Source organism: Dermacentor albipictus, chromosome 1 (genome assembly GCF_038994185.2).
Source record: "Dermacentor albipictus isolate Rhodes 1998 colony chromosome 1, USDA_Dalb.pri_finalv2, whole genome shotgun sequence".
Lineage (NCBI taxonomy): Eukaryota > Metazoa > Arthropoda > Arachnida > Ixodida > Ixodidae > Dermacentor > Dermacentor albipictus.
The window spans coordinates 469196939-469216953 of record NC_091821.1 but is presented as its reverse complement, the minus strand read 5'-3'; the positions used below and the strand labels follow the sequence as shown (position 1 = coordinate 469216953).

General features: G+C 51.9%; 1 protein-coding gene and 1 long non-coding RNA gene across 3 annotated transcripts; one reads left to right on the top strand and one right to left on the bottom strand.

Annotated features, from left to right (window-relative positions):
- Positions 1–4757: 4757 nt before the first annotated feature.
- On the top strand, positions 4758–8500 carry LOC139054829 (uncharacterized). Of its 2 annotated transcripts, none has more exons than XM_070532455.1 (6): positions 4758–4787; positions 5587–6717; positions 6780–6909; positions 7129–7272; positions 7356–7663; positions 8350–8500. In XM_070532455.1, the coding sequence occupies exons 2-6, from the start codon at positions 6419–6421 to the stop codon at positions 8498–8500; spliced, it is 1032 nt and encodes a 343-aa protein (XP_070388556.1). In that variant the 5' UTR covers positions 4758–4787; positions 5587–6418. The 2 variants fall into 2 exon arrangements, with proteins under 2 accessions (XP_070388556.1, XP_070388557.1); XM_070532456.1 differs by lacking the exon at positions 4758–4787 and having other exon boundaries at positions 5354–5733; positions 6557–6717.
- On the bottom strand, positions 8283–19995 carry LOC139054831 (uncharacterized). The gene is made up of 3 exons (XR_011511542.1): positions 19855–19995; positions 9487–9562; positions 8283–9102 (listed from the first exon to the last, which is right to left on the bottom strand). It is a non-coding gene; the product is annotated as an uncharacterized lncRNA (long non-coding RNA).
- Between the last annotated feature and the right edge of the window lie 20 nt (positions 19996–20015).

The following is a 20015-nucleotide window of genomic DNA, read 5'->3' as shown; positions in this document are numbered from 1 at the left end:
ACCCCTGCAGGTCCTACCGCATGACCCCTTTTCGAGACACAAAGCAGCCCTTGGCACAGGTGATTTGAAATTTCAACAGTACTATGAAATCCTGCGAAGTAACAAATTTGTTCAAAAAGAATGATTTATTTGAAAAACTGATTTGTTCACGTACAAAAAGTGCCACTCCGGGACTCGCTGAAGCGTTGAGAGGACATCTGGTGTATGGAAGCGAAGGTTTCCATGTCTTGAAAGGACTCTTCAGATAAAAAACAAGATCAGTTCCTACAGTCATCACAGCTTGTGCTGCACTACACAACTTCGGCCACCTTCTAACAGACCCTGTCCCACCTCCAGCACAAAGCCAGGCAATACAGAACGCTGCTTCCCAAGCTCCCTCTCCCCCTGTCAACCTACGCCACCAGGCATGCCTCCGTTGCCACAAACAGCAAGTGGTTTCAGGATCAGAAACCGCAGTTGCACAGTATTTTACGTAAACTGAATGAGACAAAATCACAGCAACAACAAAGACGTTTACTGTTTCTTCAAACCTTCTAGCTGAAGCTTTAGAATTTCCGCTTTTCTTTTTTGGTTGGCTTCTTTCAGCCGAAGATGCTGCATAGTTTGTTCATGTTCAGCTTGCCCTTGGAAAGATTTGTATTTGTGTTGGAGGCGCACGAATTTCATTTTCAATAAATGTTCCTTTTTTTCTTCACGGTTCTCCTTGATGCCACTTGAGGCGGGCACCCAGTTCAAGGGACACCGCCGTCTGTCTCTGGCTGCTGCTTGTCGCGGGGCGTCTTGTGCCAGCTCGCACAGGACCGCTTGGAGCTGCTGCAGCACCTGGTTCCGTCACAGCAGCTTCCTAGCTTGTTGTACCATGAACGAGCGCTGGGCTGTCTGTAGTGGTCGGTAATGGGGCAGCATTCGTTTCAGGTTCCCCTGGTGGCCTGCGAGCATCATCCCAGGACCACTAGTCGGGCTCATCGCCGCGTCTTGACTAGCTGCAGTAAGAGTTGAACGTGACCACAAAGTGAGACGACTCCTGCATTGCTACACTAAATGTCCTGCAATGTTCTGAACACCTCGGTGCATACGCACGGTCTACGGTGGTATAGTGCACGAGGTCCCCAATGTAAGTGGGACAACATGTAACACACACTATGCAGCTTGTAGTCACTTTTCTAGCTGGGTTTCAGCGCCTTTCGTTTCCTTCTCGATCAGCTTTACCTGATCTCCTCGTTGGTGACTAACTGGTGCTTGCATGACCTACTGAGTACACCATGTGAACAGCTCAAGGCTATTTGGTATTGCATGTATGCGCGACGCGAATTGTGCAGTAAAACACGCCGACGCCAGCGTTTACAATGGAACGTTGCGTGACTCGTGTATGAAAGCGGACGCGCTTGACCCGCTGATCAGATTTCGACGATCGCCGACTGTGCTCGCCGATATCGTTGTGCTTGGAGTGTAACCTGCTTCTGTGGGCACGGGTTCGCCCAATAAAGAATCCGTTTTGTCATTCACACTTTCACGACAGTTTTCTCAAACTCACAACTATGTGACATTATATAAGCGCACAAAAACCTGCTTACATAAGTCATGATAAGGCATGAAAGTGTAATAATGGTTTATGCAGGTAGACCTCATGATTCGCTGTGCCATTCAAGAAATTTCCGTAATTCTTGTTGCAAATGAACAGTTTAGCTAGATGACATGAAATGTGGGCAGCAAAAAGAAAAAAAAATAAATCAAGAAGCCATACCATTTACCTCAGATAGAGAGACGTTCTGCGTCTGCGACAGTAGTGCAACGACAGCAGGTGTGGACTGGGATTAGCACTACTGCGATTCGCCTGGCACAGCAGGATGTCCGCTGCGGTCGCTGTCGAATGCATTTGACAGTCGAACTGCCATATGTGACGCTATAGCTCCGACGTCCTGTAGCTCGACGGTCGCTTGGCTCGGGTACGGCGTACTGCCACTTGAAATTGCAAGGAAACAGTTCGTGCGACGACAGCGTTTCAGACATCACAAGAGCACATTAAATGCTTACAATGCCATATGAAAACATAAAATGAAGCGTTTTATGCTGACTGTGATTGTGTGCAACACAGCCAGGCGTTCAATATATGCACCTTTAAGAAATATCAAGGTACACTATACCATAGCTTATTCGTAGACACAAATGACTTATGCGCAGTGAAGCTCTAGCTGTTCCAAGAGCACTGGCATATTCATCCGCAGGGGAAAGTCCCTGGTTTGGTGCTGCTCTAGCTTAATATTGCTTTTTCGATGGCCAAGCAGCGGCAAATTCCGATGGACAAACCGCTCTTTGAGAAGCGTAGGTTGTCTGTCAATCCTGCCAAATAAGAGAAAATTTTTAAACGCAATTACTACATGGTAGCCATTTGACATATCATGCCAGACATTTTCCAAACAAAGGAGGGAAAAACACAGCAAGAGCGTGGAACTTGAAGACGTAGTTGTGAAAGTCCACTTGTTTTATGAAGTGATAATGTACGATTGCAGCACCCAATATAACTTCTTTTCAAGGGCACCTCAAGTTGTTTGTGCACGATCACAAAACACGACATACGTTGAACGAGGGTCACAAAACAAAAAGCTATACTATGTAATAGCTATAGACTACATTCTCTACTCCGCGTAATTTATTTCAGCGTTTAGCCAAATAGATGTAATTTCGGCAATGAAATATATCTGTACTATAAGCGTCAAATGAAACTTGGAACAGCTGAGCGCGAGGGGCAAACATATATAGCGCGCGTCGTCCAGTCATCACCACTGACAGGCGCGCCCATCCGGCTTTAGCGCTGCGCGATCGAGAGATATTTTCGCTTCAGTACTGGATCTTATATATGAAAGGGAGAAAACTAAAAGAAAACAGAGGCTCAAATACTGCAGTTTACGTTTAGTATTGTCGCACAGTTCGCCGAAAGCATAAGTGCTATCGGCGTCAAATAAAACACTAACAGCAGTGCGCCTGGTGCACTTTTCACCGTCATCATTAGATATACATTCGCTCGTGTGCTTTGCCGCTTGTACGCCACGTTAATTCTGTCGATCGGCAAACTTGCGCAGCGCGGTAGCGCTGACAGCCGCGACGGCGGCCGGCGTGAACGTGCCGAGCGCGTTTAGCCGTTTGACTCCCAATAGAGTGCAGAGCGACCAAACTGGGGGTGCGCGCCTGTCAATGGTGATGACTGGACAGCGCGCACTATATGTTCACTTATGCTTGGGCCACGTGCTCCGATGTTCAAGTTTCATTTGACACCGCTAGTATGTAGCGAAAATGGTGCAAAAAAAAAAACATGCGGGCCTCAAGCTGCGAGACGATCGCGGGCGACAAATGTGCCTATTTTGGAAATTAATCCAACGACTTAGCTCGCTGAGCGCCATGCAGTGTTCAGAAAGAAGATCTCCGTCAATAATGTAACAGCACAGGACACATTGCTTGCCAGTAGAAAACCGTTCCCGCATCTCTTGTGCGTTACACTTGCGTCACTTGTCTTTGAAGCTTTCCTAGCACTTTGTAAGTTGGCCCCACGTCCGTGGCGTCACGTTATGGCGGCAGTTGAACTCATCCTCTATTTTTTCCATGACTCCCGTTTTCGACTGACGGATACAGCGTCCGTGTTCTTGTTCTCGACCACGCTGCGATGGCGCGAAACGAGCTCCAGGAGTACGGCGTGTGCGTCGTCGAAATACTTGACCCGGAAACTTACTTTCGAAAGTGATACTTAAGTGGCATTTTCGAAGTACTCTCCTAAAACTTTCCTAACCACTTGTACTCTTACCGCACTTCTGGACGCCCTACATAAGTTCCGTTTGCCATACGGGCCTTAAACGCGCAGTACACATTCCAAGAACCAGCACGCCGCCGTGAGCCACAAGACGCACTCGAGCAGCTGTTGGGGTGAGCAGCTTCTTTAAACGTCTACGTAGGCTAGCACTCATCACAGATACGCAGGCTCCAGTGTCGACGATCGCTTGGACAGGCACACTGTCTATTTTAACGTCAATTACACATGCAGAGGATTTGCTGCAGTAGTAGGCAATGCAGGACCACCTCCGAGGGCTGCATTTCCTAGTGTCATATGTAAGTACCGCGCGTCGCCCCTAGAAGCTCGAAGCGGCCACCTAGCTCCGGGCATGACGAGGAAGACAACGGGTGCACGAGCACGGCAGCACGAGGGCGCGCTCGCGGTGTCCAATCCAGGCGGGCAGCTGCTCCGAGCTCCTGGGCGGAACGAGGTGAGGGTTCCTGTCAGGCGAGACGCTCGTGGCAAGGTGCGCAGGACCGCAGAGCCGAGCGTGGACGTACCAGGGCCCCTGCTGCCAGTGCTCGAGACGCTGGCTGACCCGAGGGCCGCCGGTCCCTGAGCTGCCGCACCTGAGCGTGCCGAGCAGCATTTCAGTCTGGCACAGATGTTGCTGCGCTAGACGAGGTCCTCACATGTGACCGCAGCACGTGGAGTGCGAGCGGCGCACGAGCTGGGCACCGAGGGCGTGCTGGACGTGCGACTGTAGCACATCGGTCGCGAGCGGCGTCCGAGCCAGACATCGAGGACGTGTCGAACAAGGCGTCCCCTGGCTGCTGCCGCGGCGGCTTCCGAGCGTGCCGAGCCCGAGAGTCGTGTTGAACGGGGCCTTAGTGTGTGGTCGTCGCGGTCAACTCCAGCACGGGTGGCCGCACGGTGCCGTGACGACCCAACTGTGAGCCTCGCAATTCGGGACTGTTTCAGCCCGTGGATACACTGACTGCAGTTGCGCTGTCATCAACTCTCTGTATGTATTCATACTTTAAAGGTTGCTTTGAGTTTTAAAAACGCACATAAATGACTATGTCTTTCTTCCGCATCACTGCGCACTAGCGAAAGTGCCGAACAGTCCTAATCACCACAATTTCTGGCGTCCGCGACAGGACTAAGCTCTAAGTCCATCCTTAAGAGCCGTACTTCGTTTGTGTGCAGTGGTCGGAAATGGAATGGGAGAAATTTATTCCGATAGGCAAAGAGCTTGGCTTGTCAGGTAAAGAACTAAGAGAGTGGATTGACGAACAGCTTAAAGCGGGGGCTACATGGGGCGTTTTTCTCCTGCGATTATCGCGCGCCAAAAAAAAAAAAAAACGCGCTGGTAGGACGCCGGCCAGGCTACATGAGGCGCACGGGCGGCGAACGCCGCCGCACTGTGGCCAGACAAGGCAAAAATGTTTTGGCTACCACTAAATGAACAAACAATGCTTATATGTTGTTTGCTTGTGTTATAATTAATAAATTATGCAAGAAATACCTCACTAATATGTCTAAACACATTACCACGTATGTTTAGTATTGTATCGATATTTTTGTCGATGTTCAGCGGAGAGAGTTGGCCGGAAATGTTTCGTCTGGCGACCTTGTGCCACTGCAACAGGTGTGCGGGTTGCGCAGAGTTTCTGTGTGAGCTTTGTTCTGTACATTGCTTGTGGCTCTCGTTGCTGAAAACTAATTTTAAAAGGAGTTTTCATTTACTTCGCGCGGACGGCAAGCAGGAAGCGTTACTGCGAGGGAGAACGCGCCGCTTCTATTCTTGTGACCAAACCCAGTGTCCATGGGGGTACATCGGCGTCTTGTCTTGTTAAAAAAAAGATTACTGCTGATGAAGATGAGGGACCTAGAAGAAAAGAAAGAGGAAATTCTGGGTGCACCCCATCTGGCAAGTCAGAAAGGAGGAGGGTGAATACCACCCCGCGGTAAGTAACTTGTCGGTATGTAGCGATCGATCTCCTGTTGTGCGTTCGGGAACTTTAACTACCCCAACTCTTCGTTTTATCTTACCTGCTTCCTTCCTTTTTCTTGTGTTCGTCGTTTTTTTGCTATGTTTTACATGATGTATCTGTACCAACTCGCCCAGCTGAATGTTTTGCGGCTTGTGCTTGCCATAATCAAATTTTGTGCCAGTCGGAGGTCGTAGTTCAAAACTAGCATATTTTCCTTTTTTTTTCACGCTTAAGGTGCCAGCTGAATGCCACCCACGTTATGTATTTATCACTCGTATAAATGCACGAATGGTTTCATACGAGCTGTATTAATTGCGATGAATCCAGGAACTCCGTGGTGTGTCATTGTAAGCGGTTGCATTCTCTAGCGTTGCTTTTCCGCATATGCCTGAGAAACTGGTTGCCGCGTCGGCAGCATAGGCCAACGTACCCTTGACCAGTTTTGCTTCAGCGCCTGCGGCGTTTTCGCATTGATTAAGATTCGCATCCGAGAGCTCAGAATGCACTCGGAAGACACTTTGTTACGCTTGGTGTGTACCACTCCCTATTTTGCGTTAATGTCAACACACGCTATTAAGAAACAGTACTTGGAAGAGAGGCTGGCGGTGTGACTTTAAAAAACGGGACGATGTAAACTGAGGTCCGGGTCGCTAGAAAAATGCCCACTCCAATAATAATAATAATCACAAAACAAGCTCCACATCTCTGTACGTCACCTACCATTTGTGTAATGATGAAGGGTGGGGTAAATATGTGGTGTCAGTTGGTAATTTTTGTTTCACTGTTGTCATTGCAGTTTCCAGTCATGAAGACAGATGAAGACATGTTCTTACGATACTATCGGATGACTCCGAAGCAATTTGACGAACTGCACAGCATTGTCCGCAGGGACTTGAGGAGGAATTTTGTTTGCCGGGAGCCTCTTTGCTCTGAAGAGAGACTTGCTATAACCCTCAGGTACTGTAGCACTTGTGACTGCAGTGACGCTCTCACAGAACTTTTCAACTACTTGTACACAGGTACCTATCCTCGGGAATGGCAATCAAGCAGATAGCACTCGCATTTCGAGTTGCGCCAGCAACATGTCGGCTTGTGATTCACAATGCCTGCAGAGTGATCTGGAAGCACTTGGAGCCGCTCTACCTGCCTGTATGTATTTCTTGCCTAATTCTGTTCCTGACTCTGGTTGTGGAACTTTAATAGGCGATGTAGCAAACTTAAATTTGCATGAAAGAGCCAAAAGGGCAAAAGTGAAGGGCATTGCAGTGGCTTAAATGAATTAATTCAGAAAGCAAGACCATTTTTAGCATCTGTCACTTCCAAACCATGCGCCCAAATATTCAGGTTTGCTCTTTTTTTTTCATTTAGGAGCCAGGGCCTGTGCAATGGGAGGAATCTGCACAAGAATTCAGCAGGCGTTGGAACTTTCCTCATTGTGTAGGAGCAGTAGACGGAAAGCACGTCCAGATTATTGCACCACCAAATTCTGGAAGCAGCTATTTCAACTATAAGGTACTGTTCACTCCATAAGCTGAACCAGATGTCATACATATACAGGGGATGCTCATGCATGTCTAATGTTCTCCTTTTATTAGGGGACGTTCTCCATTGTTTTGATGGCCATCGTGGATGCAAAGTACAAGTTCATGATGGTAGATGTCGGTGCACCAGGCCGACACAGTGACGGCGGAGTCTTCAAATCGTGCACATTTGGAAAAAAGCTAAACGATGGCGTCGTGGCCCTACCAGCAGCAGCACGCCTTCCAAAAAGCCAGAAGGTTGCGCCACATGTTTTCGTCGGGGACGAAGCATTCCAATTGAGGACAGATTTTTTGCGTCCATTCCCGGGCAAAGGCATGCTGCCAATCCAGAGGGTATTTAACTACCGGCTGAGCAGAGCAAGGTATTGAATGCCATTGTAAAAATATGGCATTGTTTTATTTGTGTTGTTGAAAAAAAAGACGAACTCAAGTGTTCTTGCACTGCTTTTCATGCCCAGCGATGGCTCAATATAGTATCTTATGCTGTGATTGAGTGACAAGGAAGCAAGAGAAAATTGTTTTCTGCAGTATATACTTCTCGTTCCGGCCTGTAGAAAACGAAGTTTTAAACACCTTCTCTTGATAGTGTGTTTTATTCTTTGTATTGATTCATGAGGCATTATAAACATAAATCACCACGTCGTATTTGTCTACGACCAATGCATAGTTTAAAAATGAATTCCTTTGGTCACGCTGTTCCGGCATAAATAGCCAAATGGTGGCTTCGATACTACAGTTATACACAGGTCGCATGAGGCACAAGAAAACTGCAATATGGTCCCCATTCTTTTCAGTCATTGTCACACTTTCTTTTGAGGCAGCATTATTTAGTGTTATGGTGAATTAAGGCAATGAAGCAGTGAATGCAGCACTAAAGTTTGGTGTGTATGCACCTTTGAAACAAGATTTAGCAAATGTTCTCTCATGTGATATTCTTTCAATTACTAATAAACAAAGTGCACTCGAACAAACTTCTTTGAAGTAAAATAACTTGTTTAATGCTATTGCACAGCTGCAAATAATCATGTTTTTACAAAATGTGGTGCAGGCGCATCGTGGAAAATGCCTTTGGCATTTTGACAGCTCGTTGGAGAATCTTGCTGGGGCCCATGAACCTTCTACCTAAAAATGCAACCTTTGCTGTCCTGGCTTGCTGCGCTCTCCATAACTTCATCTCTTCTGCCCGGGAAACAACCTAGTGTCCACCAGGCTATGTGGATTCCGAGGATGATTATGGGAATATCGTCCCAGGCCAGTGGAGAAGTGATGCTGTGTCAAGTAGCCTGCTTGACCTTGAAACAACGCAGTCTAGGAACTACAGAGCAAGTGCTGCTGACACAAGGAATCTTTTCGCCCAGTACTTTTTTAATGAAGGTGCCATTGCATGGCAGTGGGCTCACACTGGACTTACAGTGCCACAGAATCCATAGTGGATTTAAAGCACCCATTTATTCAGGGTTGTCAGGAAATGTATACTTCGCGATGAATTGCAGCAAATCCATTTCCATGTCCCGTTTCGCATGCTTCGGGCATGCCCGCAGCTTGTGGGCAACTAGCTGCCCATAGACTGACGCTTGGTCCTTGTCCTCAGCTATCAGGGCGTCAACTTTATCAATGTCGTCCTGCCACCGAGACCTCTCTTTCTCTTTCCTTTTCTTTCCTGCGCCAGACCGAGGGGCTACCAGGGTTCTTGCAGCGGTGCTGGCTTGTGAGCTGCCGCTTGGTGTGTGTGGCTCTGGGCTGGTACTTCTTGAGGGCACAAGTGGAGAGAAAGCATCATCTTCAGGAGGTTCCGCTCCGTCTTGAATAAAGAAAAGAATTGCAAACCTTAAGCACTCAAAAAGGTTTTTGGATCGTTTTAAAGAGTGGAAAAGTAAAAAAATGATTTGTAAACTTCCCATGCTGCTTCTTCGTAAATGAAAGTATGTATTTCAGAACAGAGCCCACACGTAGGACCGAGCTCACACAGGACAAGATGGTGTTCAGCATAAGTTGAATGCAGTGTGTACAATGATAGCTTCTTGCTCTTAGCTAAATTACCTTGCAGTGTTTCAGCATCAGAAGTAAATAAATTATTTTCACATCTGAGAGACTTGACTGCTGGCTCATTATATTGCAAGTGTGGGTACTTGTGTCGACAGTGTTTGCAGGTGCATAGCAGCATAATTGGAATGTAAATTTGCACCTTCTGTTTCACTGTAGATCGATTCCAGGACCGACTCTGCAGTTCACCGTCCTGCACATGGCTGTTTGAGAAGGTGCTGAAAGAAAAATTAAGCGTCAAATGACACGGAAAACCACACAGTTTACATTTCACGATTTGGTTGCTCGAATGTTTCATTAATTTTCTTGTTTGGAAGCACAGGCCTCGTATTGAAATGCAGTTGATTGGTCTAGTGGTGGCCCCAACAAATGTGTGTTCATAACAAGACAAATTTCAACATCTACTCTGTACAACTGTTTCTATGGCATTTGGTCTTACTGAGAATATGCTTTTACTACGCGCGTGCCGTCCGCGCGTGCTGTCCCGGTCACCTTCACGAAACAAGAGGGGAAGGAAGGCGGCGTGTTCCGAATCGGCGGCCAGGTTGCCCCACCCAGCATGAGCCAGGCCCTGCTGCCTCTGGTCGAGAACGGCGGCCCCCTCGTAACAATCGGGGATGGCTTCTCCAGCCGGATCATCGGCGAGTGGTATCCTGCAGAAGGCAACGGCGTGCCGGCTGTGAGACGCTACCGGGCTTGGGGCCCCAAGGTGGTCTTCGGCTCTAGGCCCCCCACGGGCTCAGGAACCGCCGTCAAGGCTACTGCTGTGGCGACGACCGAAGCGGGAGACTGGCAGAAGCGGCCGATCATCGTCCAGCGGGCCGACATCACAAGTGAAGGCCTGGACAAGGTCACCTCTGACAAGCTGGCCCTGAGTCCCGCTCCCAAGGCGACGACATGTGAGGCCTTGGCTCTGAAGATGGGCCTCATGCTGGACTGGGCCAGGTACGGCATAAAGGAGGCACCCCGCTGGAACGTGTTCACAGGACAGACCCAAGTCCATGAGGCGAAGACCCATGTGGTCCGCGGCAGCCCGGTCCGCAGGCTTGTGAACAGCTCAGGCAGGCCCATGGAAGACTGTGGCGGCCTGATCAGGCCTTGCTTCCCGTTCATGTCAGGCTGCCAGCGCGGCAAGCTGAGGTTTTACGCCAGCGCTGCGCTTGTGCCGCCGGGCGAAAGGTACCTCATCCTGCCGCCGGGCGTGGAGGTCAGCAGCACTTTCAAGTTTGCTGCCTGTTACATCTTGCCCTTCATGCCATGGCCCTGGGGCAACTTGAGTTTGGCTCTCCAGACCGAAACCGAAGACGGCCAGGTCGCGATGGAGCAAATGTTCACCTGGTACAGGAGCACAACCCACGTGCCTGGGGAAACATGCCTGAATATCGTGCTCCATCAGACGGCGCCCATCGACAACACGAACAGGCGCAACCCGCGCCCCTCCCTGGCTACCACCCCCACCACCGGAGGCTTGGCAGTCGAACTGTGGCCACCATTCTCTAAGATCATGGTCAACTGCAAGCCCGACCAAGACTACTACATCCCGGCGGTCACCTTCGCTCTGTCCTGGGCCCTGACTTTGGACGTCAGCACAATTGACGAGACGATGGGGCGGATTGTGCGGTCAGGACTCTGGGACCGTGTGGAACGTTGGGTGACTGAAGGGCCGGTATGGTTCGCCAACCACGCAGGGGTGATGACCACAGCGTCGGCTACTTTGTGCCTTGACGCGAGCACCCGTGAGCCTGTCACCTGGCTCCCCAGTCTAAGGTCTGCCAAAGAAGTGCCCATCATGTACAGGTGCTGGGGTGCCGAGGGCAACCGCATGGAGCACATCCCGGCCAACGCTCACTGGTGTGACATGACACTCCCGGCTGACTGGACCATCTGCCAGCCTAACTTGGAGACACTGAGCGCCGTGAACGCCGGTTTCTACAAGTTCGAGGCCCCCATCGGCTACCAGGTGCTGAACTTGGACCAGATGCTGCTCTCGGCGGTGTCCTTCGTAACGTCGGAGAGACTGTTTGCGGGGTGGCACTTGCTCCACAGCCAGATGGGCATCCCTGTTGACGCATTCACTAAGTGTTTCGAGGATGACCGGCCTAACTGCGGCACGGTTGATGCTATTCTGAGCAAGGCAGTGGGCGGAGCACTCTTGACTTCAGTCACCGGAGAACGAATGCTCAGCCGTAGAGAGGTCCCGACCGTGTGGGAGAGCCAGGTTTACGACCGCAGACTGGCCGCCCCCGCCCAGAACACCACCCCCACACCAATGACAGACGTCTACGTCTACAAGTACCTGAACACCGTTCCGCGCGAGTTCTCGCCCTTCATGGTAACCGACCAGTCAGTGGCCAACCGTGACTACTTGGACGGCGAACCGCGCGGCCTACCTCCGACCGGGATCTTCGGCCCCGGTATCTAGTGGGAGCAAGGGACCCTACGACTGTGTGGAGTTCTTTGAGACCGTAGACATCGCCGAGCGGTCCTTCTGGCAGAACAGGCTGATGCACTCGGAGGCCTGTTATGCTCTCAGATCTTACAAGACGGGAGATATGGAGGACGGAGCCCCGCAGGCAGGGTGTGCTCCAGTGGCTGTGATCAGAGGCCGCGATGACTGGAGCGGACCTCCACCGATGCTAGGAGTCGGGTCATGGCCCTATCCGTTCTTCTCGACCACCTGGTCGGGGTGGCAGGAGTTCGAGACGCACGAGGTCATGGCCCTGCTGTGCGATGGCGACCCTGACGCCTGGATGACGAAGCTGGTCTACGGTATCGGCGGCAAGTCTGCCGGAGTGACGTTTGACCCGGCGAAGAAACCCATCCCGATTGCGGCCGGCAAAGGGACTGGCGTCAGTGAGACGGTGAAGAAGTTCATCGCTATGTCGGGAAACGCCCCAGGGGGGTCAGAGACGAACAGCTCCACGCCGCAGGATCAGCTCTGTGGAAATCTGGGCGACACTGGAGGAGCGGAGGTGCCGAAAGTGGACAATCTGGCCCCCAAGGGAGATGGCGCCGACACTTTGAAGTAGATACAGCCCCGAAGGAGACGTATGCCGCCTCTGATTTCACCGACGCCCCCTTGGACGAAGAGGCTGCCGTCACGGTCGCTGAGGCGTTCTGCGAAGTGGTGGAACAGGGGCGGCTGGAGGACCTTGTCTCTGTGGTAGCTACGAGCGCTAAGAGGAACCTGAGCTACGACCCCGCCTTTTTGGCTTGTGCTTTCGGTGGAGCTAACCTCTACGGCACCGAGCCGCCGGACTGTCTGAAGGCCTTGTATGAGGCTAACACAACATTGCTCCCCGACAAGTGGCTGAGGTGCCTGAGTGTTCGCGAGGTGTGTGAAATGGTTGTGAGTCGACATCCTTATACCGGAGCCAAGGCGTCAGAACCTTCGGACTCTCTGATAGACGAACTGCTGTCAGACGTGTATAACGACGAGTTGGCCCAACGGCTCTATCCCCCGCGTACCAAGGCAGACCTAGGCATCCGAAACTTGCGAATGGGCGACATGTTGAGCTTTATGCGTAGGAAAACCATGTTGGGCCAGGGCGTGCGCGTGCTCCGGCTGTGTCGCGGCTTTGATCATGTCACTACATGTAACCTGTTGATCGCAGTGTTGTGTTTTGATTATGACAAGTGGTGGCGCATCCTGATAGCCAGTGGTGTGTTTCTAGGTGATTCTGAGCACTTCCGCGCCGCGTGTAAGACTTTGTCTGACGTTGTGAAAAAGACCCACAACGAACTCAGCCCTGATGACAGAGTGTCCCTGTATGAGTGCGCGTCCTTGTACGGTGCCATGTGTCCTCCGGTCCCCGGCTGGAACCCGATAGAGGAGACGAGAGATTTGGCGTCTGGCGGCCAGGTGCTTCACGGACTGTTGGAGGGCGACTGGCTTACTCCGGCCGACGTTATCGCTCAGATCCGCAAGCTCGTCCAGTTCCCCGGGCCAAAGCGGCCTGAATGTAGGGCGTTCGAGGAGTGGTTGGCGTCCTCGGAGTGGGAAAGGTCGGGCGCCGCGTCTGTGGGCAGAGTCCACTACTCTGTCAACGTGGGGGATGAGAAGCGGAGCGGGACGTTCAAGGCTCGCAAGAATCTCGTTCTGGACGTGGTGCCTTTCTCAGACCTGGTCAAGTCCGTGCGTGAACACGATACTCAAGACAACAAAGCCCTAGTCAAGAGCGAGTTCGGAAAGGTGCGTCTGGCCGTGTCTGCGCCGTTGCAAGTGTACCTGCAGCAAGCCTACCTGTTTGCTATCTCCGGCAGTGCTTATTTGAACTGGCCGGGGAATACGCTTGAAGAGAGCGTAATAGACGAAATGACACGCAACGAGCGCACATACGAGGCGATGAGAGAGGGTCGTTACGCTCTTCCGTACGACTTCGCCCGCTTCGACCATCAGCCAACTACGGACGAGGTGCTCGCCTTTCAGCGCATCACATTCGAACGCGCGGCCAACAGCGCAACTCAGCTCCAGAAAGACGACGTCATTCTATTCGAGAATTTGCTGGAGCACGGTTTCCGACAGGCCACAATAACATCACCGCCCGGGCTGGGTGAACAGCAGACCTTTCCCGTTCAAGGAGGTCTAATGTCCGGCCTCCGATCCACGTCCGCCGTGGGGAGTGGATGGAACGCCGTGTTGGGTGAGACGGCCCGTGGCTTGGCCGACCGGTTCCGAAGCCCTCACAAGAGACTCGATACCTGGCAAATCGTACGCGGCGACGACACACAGGTCGTATCATGCAACTATAACGACGTATTAGCAGTGAAGGTGGGCTACGACCTGCTCGGCGCGGAAGCGAACGAGAGTAAGTTCACGTTGAGGTCTGGACGGACCGAGTTTTTGCGAGTCGAGACAAGCGACCGTGCCAGGGCGTACCCTTGCCGTACCATCCCACTGCTCTACCAAAGACGACCTTGGAGCGCGCGCCCCCCAACTGGTGACGCATCTATCACGAGAATTGACAAGGTCGGGAGTGTCCTAGCCAGGAGGCTACAAGACCCTAGCCTCCTCAATGAGTTTGTCGAGTATGTGTGCGAGCGCATGCTCCACAAGATGAAGATCGACGTCCGACTGGCTGCTATCCCTACTAGTCTGGGCGGCCTGGGCCTCAGACCCTGGAACGGCAAGTGGCATGTGCAGAAGTGGAGCAGTGGCACTCCTGTCCCGGTCACAGTCACCAACCAGACAACCTTCCGGCCCGAGCAAGAAGCTAAGAAGTACGAGAGGATGGGCGTGCGCATTCGGCAAGGTGAAGCGGTGAAGTTGGCAGACAGAACGCTGAGGACCAAGTTAGCGTTGGATGACGTCTTGGAGCTGGCCGGCACTGTGCGGCACCTGCGACGCGCGGAGTTGGCGGGCCGTGTCATTGTAGCGTCCCCAGCAGCCAAAGCCCGATCGCAACCATCCCCGCGGTACTACACCGAAGTTGTCCAGATGGCCGCCAGCCTGGTGCCTGAGGAAGGAGCATATCGCCGCCTCGACGCCATGGTGGAATTCGCACAAAGCGCCGCGGCCCCAGACTACGGCTCCGAGCGGTCGGCCATCGAAAGAATCACGGCTTTGTCAAACCAGGCTTTGTCAGACGCGTGCGCGCCGCGTCAAAATCAGGCCGGGCCTGATCGGCGGCGGCGGGCGTTTTTCGCCACGCCGGGCGTCAAATCGGCGCCGTTAGGCGAAAATCGCCTCAAAAACGCTCCATGTATTCCGGGCTTAACAGAGAACGCGATAAACGAGCTGAGGACAGGGAAGCATTGCGAGTAGCCCATGAACAGGAGATCGCTCGAATGACGGCGGAACGAACTTTGCTAGAGGCTAGATGTCTTGCAGAGCACGCGTCTGGGACGGTCGAAACTGGAAGCGAACGCGCGGAAAACAGCGGTGAAGCATTTAGAAGTCCCCACAAGCTTATTCCTCCCTACAACGAGAGCCAAGGATGGCCAAGCGACAGGTGGGCGCTGTCATTAAGCTTGTGTTCGTCAGGCGACGCCTTGAGCGTGATCGGACGCATGGCTGCGGAGGATGTTACAGCCTATCAAAAGCTGAAGCAAACTTTATTGCAAAGGTTCCGGTATACGGAAGGAGGATACCGTCAAAAGTTTCGCGAAACTAAGCCTGAGAATTCCGAGACAGGGCGGCAGTTTGCTGGTCGACTGCTTGGGTCCTTCGATCATTGGCAGCAGATGGCAAAAACAGAGAAAACATATGACGTATTAAGAGATAAGATTGTTTCTGAACAGTTTTTGCTACGTTGCGATCAGAGGCTCGCCATCTTCCTGAAAGAGCGAGGATGCCGCGGCCTCGACAAGCTAGCCGAAGCGGCTGACCATTATTTGGAGGCGCAAAACCTGACAAACCTCGCCAGAGGAAAAGAAGAGAGAGGGATTAGTAAAGCAGCCCTGCAAAGCAAGAATTCCGAAACAGAGGCGGACGCCGGGAAAGGAAAGGTTGAGTGCTTTCTGTGTGGCAAGCAAGGACACCTTGCTGCAGATTGTTGGACGCGGTCAAAAGGACCGAAGTCCTCATCTTGCTGGAAATGCACGAAACATGGACATAAAGCTGACGAGTGCCCGAACATAAACGGCAGCACGAAGGCGCGCTCGGGGTGTTCGATCCAGGCGGGCAGCAGCTCCGAGCTCCTGGGCTGAACGAGGCGAGGGTTCCTGCCAGGCGAGACGTCCGTGGCAAGGTGCGGAGGACCGCGGAGCCGAGCGTGGACGTCCCAGGGCCCCTGCTGTCAGTGCTCGAGACGCTGGCTGACCCGAGGGCCGCCGGTCCCTGAGCTGTCGCACCTGAGCTGTGCCGAGCAGGTCTAGCACAGATGTTGCTGTGCTAGACGAGGTCCTTACGTGTGACCGCTGCACGTGGATTGCGAGCGGCGTATGAGCTGGGCACTGAGGTCGTGCTGGACGTGCGACTGTAGCACGTCGGTCGTGAGTGGCGTCCGAGCCGGACATCGAGGACGCGGGGAATAAAGAGTCATCTGGCTGCTGCCGCTGCGGCTCCTGAGCGTGCAGAGTCCGAGAACCTTGCTGAACGGGGCCCGAGCGTGTGGTCGTCGCGACCAGCTCCAGCACGGGTGACCGCACGGTGCCGTGACGACCGAACGGTGAGCCTCGCAACCCGAGACTGTTTCAGCCCGTGGATACACTGACTGCAGTTACCCTGTCATCAACTCTCTGTATATATTCATACTTTAAAGGTTGCTTTGAGTTTTAAAAAATGGCTGTGGCTTAGCTAAGGTTAAGCCCAGGATGCGAAGCATACGATCCTTTATTTTAACGCGACAGCGTTAAGGAGCTCGTGTCGCAGAAAAGCCGGTGTCGTCGGCGTCGGCTCAGGCGTGCGGCGCTTGCTCAGGCGCGCACATTTCGTTGTCGCGCCGAACGCTGCGTTGCTCGACGCTCACCGCGTCCGATGCGGGGGGAGACGCCGCGAGCGACGGCGCGAGTTGGAGCCCCGTTTCTCCTCTGTCGTGACGACACGGTGTCACGTGGTATTGAAGGCGACACCGCCGCGCCTGAGGAGCTGGGTTGAGCTCCCGTAATATGCTTCGCATAAAACGCACATAAATGACTATGTCTTTCTTCCGCATCACTGCGCACTAGCGAAAGTGCCGAACAGTCCTAATCACCACACCTAGTTTTCAGAAAGGTTGAGGCCAAAAGACACAGCGGATGAAACGCGACGTGGCTGCGGCGTAAGGGAAGATGGGGACGTGTTGGCGGTGAACGAGACTGGTGTCCGCGCGGCGATGGTGAGCGAGTGCACCAGGTGTTCCTAGCAGAGTTGTCGGCGCTGTTAGACTGGCCGGTAGGCGAAACATTGCGAAAATGTTTATCAATACGGCTCAGGTTCGTCGGCGTGCGAGGTATCGGGCGACATGACCATGTCAACGACAGGTGAAACATATCGGCTGGTCGTCCGCAGTTCTCCACTCAGTCGGGTTGGGATAACGCGGAGAGAAGCGCCGGGGTGAAGAGAAAATAGCAGGAGGGCGTTCGTTGGCTCTGGGTTTGGCGACAGCACAGACAGACTGTAGACCAATGATTTCAAGTTCCTGGCGAACGATGGTTTGTACGAGGGGAACTGAAAAAGGGGTAGCATCAGGGCTACGCGAACAGAAACCTGGGGGCGACATCGGCCCATCATATTCAGTTCACGTCGAACGATTCGCATCACGTCATCTGACGGCAACGCATGCTGATGTGCGGGTTGATGTTCACACGTGGACGTTTAGGCAGTATTGGGAAGTCTAGGGAACGGTTGCAGGACGCGTCGGCTTTTGGCCTGTTAGAATGGTCGGCACACTTTGATGATAGCATCAACTGTAGAGCCGCTTTCGCACATGAGCATATTGAAGGCGTCGTCAGCAATGCCCTCCAACACGTGCCCGACCTTCTCACCTGCGTTGTCGTGATAGGTTTTACGACAAAGCGCCAGCACGTCCTGGATGTACGAGGCATAGGACTCTGTGGAGGATTGGGCATGTGAGACCAGCTCCTGCATTGCGGCAATATTACGGCGGGCTGGTTCGCCAAACAACTCAGTCAACTCCTCTTTGGATTGGCCCCAGCTGGTTAGCTCCTCTTCGTGGTTTTCGTACCACACCTTTGCTGCACCTCTTGAGTAGAACAACAGGTTAGCTAGCACAAGCGTAGGGTCCCATCTGTTGATTCCACTCACGCGTTTGTACACAGCCATCCACTCGTCAACGTCGGCGCCATCGGTCCGAAAGAAAGTTCCAGGATCATTGGGTTGCACAACCACAGCCGAAGGGGCAGCGACGCAGCTGGCGACGGTGACACTGGAGGCAGCAATGACGTTGATACCACGTGCTCACCGTCATTCACAGTGGGGACTATGATGCGATGTACACTGCGGAGTTCCGTTTCCAAGCGTGGTGCCCCGCACTTCCACCAATATGTTACGGGGATGTTGAGAGTATTGATAGACTGTATTTACAATATATGCACAAAGAGAGTGAATGTACTTAAGGTGGCTGACCAGCAACAACACGCAGCAGCCAGCGTCTCGCAATTTTTTTCTTTTATCCGTGCGTAAGAATATGGCAAATGAATTTCCTTAAAACATTATCAAACAAAACATCACAGTAACAGTAGACCTTCTAGAGAGCTCTTCAATACAAGCGATGGTAATCGCGTGCTAAGAATTACCTGGCCAAATGATTTTCAGTGTCTGTTTCAGCTAACAGCTATGAGGCTATTTTCGGACTAAAAAGCGGTTCCTGCCGGGTGAAGAGGTATGTTGTCTCGATATGTAGGAGGGAAACACTTCTTCCTGTCTTGTTATATAGCAGGGCATTGAATAAGAACACCTAGAACGGTGAGATTATTGCAGTACTTAATATAAGCCGGAGGGTCTGTCCCAGTGCAGAGGTAAGAGTGAGTACCCTGTGTCCTATTTTTAATCAACAAACAAGTACTTCATTGTACCGCGGTGTTTTGTCACTTATCCCGTTCCTTAATTCTGGTTCAATCATGTATAGCTTATTCAGTACTTGGGTAAGAAACACCAGTACGACAGTTCGAAGCATCTGTTTATAGTTCAGCACAGGAGTACTTCTCCTGGAGTTAAAGAAAATGCTAATGTGTATGTGTCTCAGGTGGTCGGTTCGATATTTCTATGAAAGAAATGTCACCCTGAATAGTCTGCATATCCCTAGGCCGTGCAAGCCGAGTAGGAGCCATTAGGACATTCTCTAAAGGAGGCACCACTGTTTTTTTTTTCTGAGTGCTTCCAACCGGAAGGACCGAGGAGGCCGGATAGCTGCACAGTTGCGCAACGGCCTAAGTGTTGACATGACGCGAATAAAATGACATGCATGCTGTATATCGGATTTAACTTTCAGGGCGTAAGAAGATAAAGTTAAATATGTCCTTAGTGGATGTAGAGACAATTCGTTGGATTCAACGTACAGGATTTCTACATTACTAGTCCTGAAAACACCTGTACCCAAGTTGTGAATCGAATCTATCATCTTCAAAGCACTAGGCGTAGAAGACTTCTAAACTAGCGCTTCCTAATGAAGACGTGATCTTATGAGACTCACATAAGTTCAACTAGCACCTTCTGCCACTTCCCCAAGATGTGCATTTTCAAGATACCTTGTGTTCAGGCACTTCGCTTCCACATATTTCAAGTGGGCTATACGCGTTAACTTGGAGTCTAAAATGTGGCCCAAAATTTATGTTCACGGCACACACGGAGCTGTTGTCGATTAAGACAATAGCCGGGTCAGGTAATATACCTCTCTCGTTCGAGAAGAGGATAAATACACAGGCATTGTTGTGGGTTTAGTTTAAAGCAATTCTCGTCAGCCCGCTAAGACAATTTGTTGGGCCCAAGCTGTACAATCGCGATCAAAAATACGCGGCCCACGGCTCCGGGCGCAGGAGCGGCTGCGAGGCCACGCCGTGGCACCTGCTATGAGCGTGTACCGAGTGACGACAAAGTTAGGCCTCACTCTCGTGCGGCCAAGTCACCCACTTGATAAATTTGAAGTGCGGCGCTCAGCTGTTTCGCTGCTGATGGTCAGGGCAGAAGGAGGGCGTTTCCATATTGCTTCGTTTGCTGTGCTGCCGTAGTTCTTGGCACGGCGACGGCGGACGGCTTCTCGGCACGGCTGGTAGGTTCGGACGGTTTCTGTA

Bases quoted from the DNA above. Each gene is read 5' to 3' on its own strand.
- LOC139054829 (XM_070532455.1), top strand. From the start codon at position 6,419: ATGCCCACTCCAATAATAATAATAATCACAAAACAAGCTCCACATCTC. The intron at 6,910-7,128 runs GTATGTATTTCT...TTTTTCATTTAG, and splicing joins TGGAGCCGCTCTACCTGCCT to GAGCCAGGGCCTGTGCAATG. The intron at 7,664-8,349 runs GTATTGAATGCC...AATGTGGTGCAG, and splicing joins TACCGGCTGAGCAGAGCAAG to GCGCATCGTGGAAAATGCCT.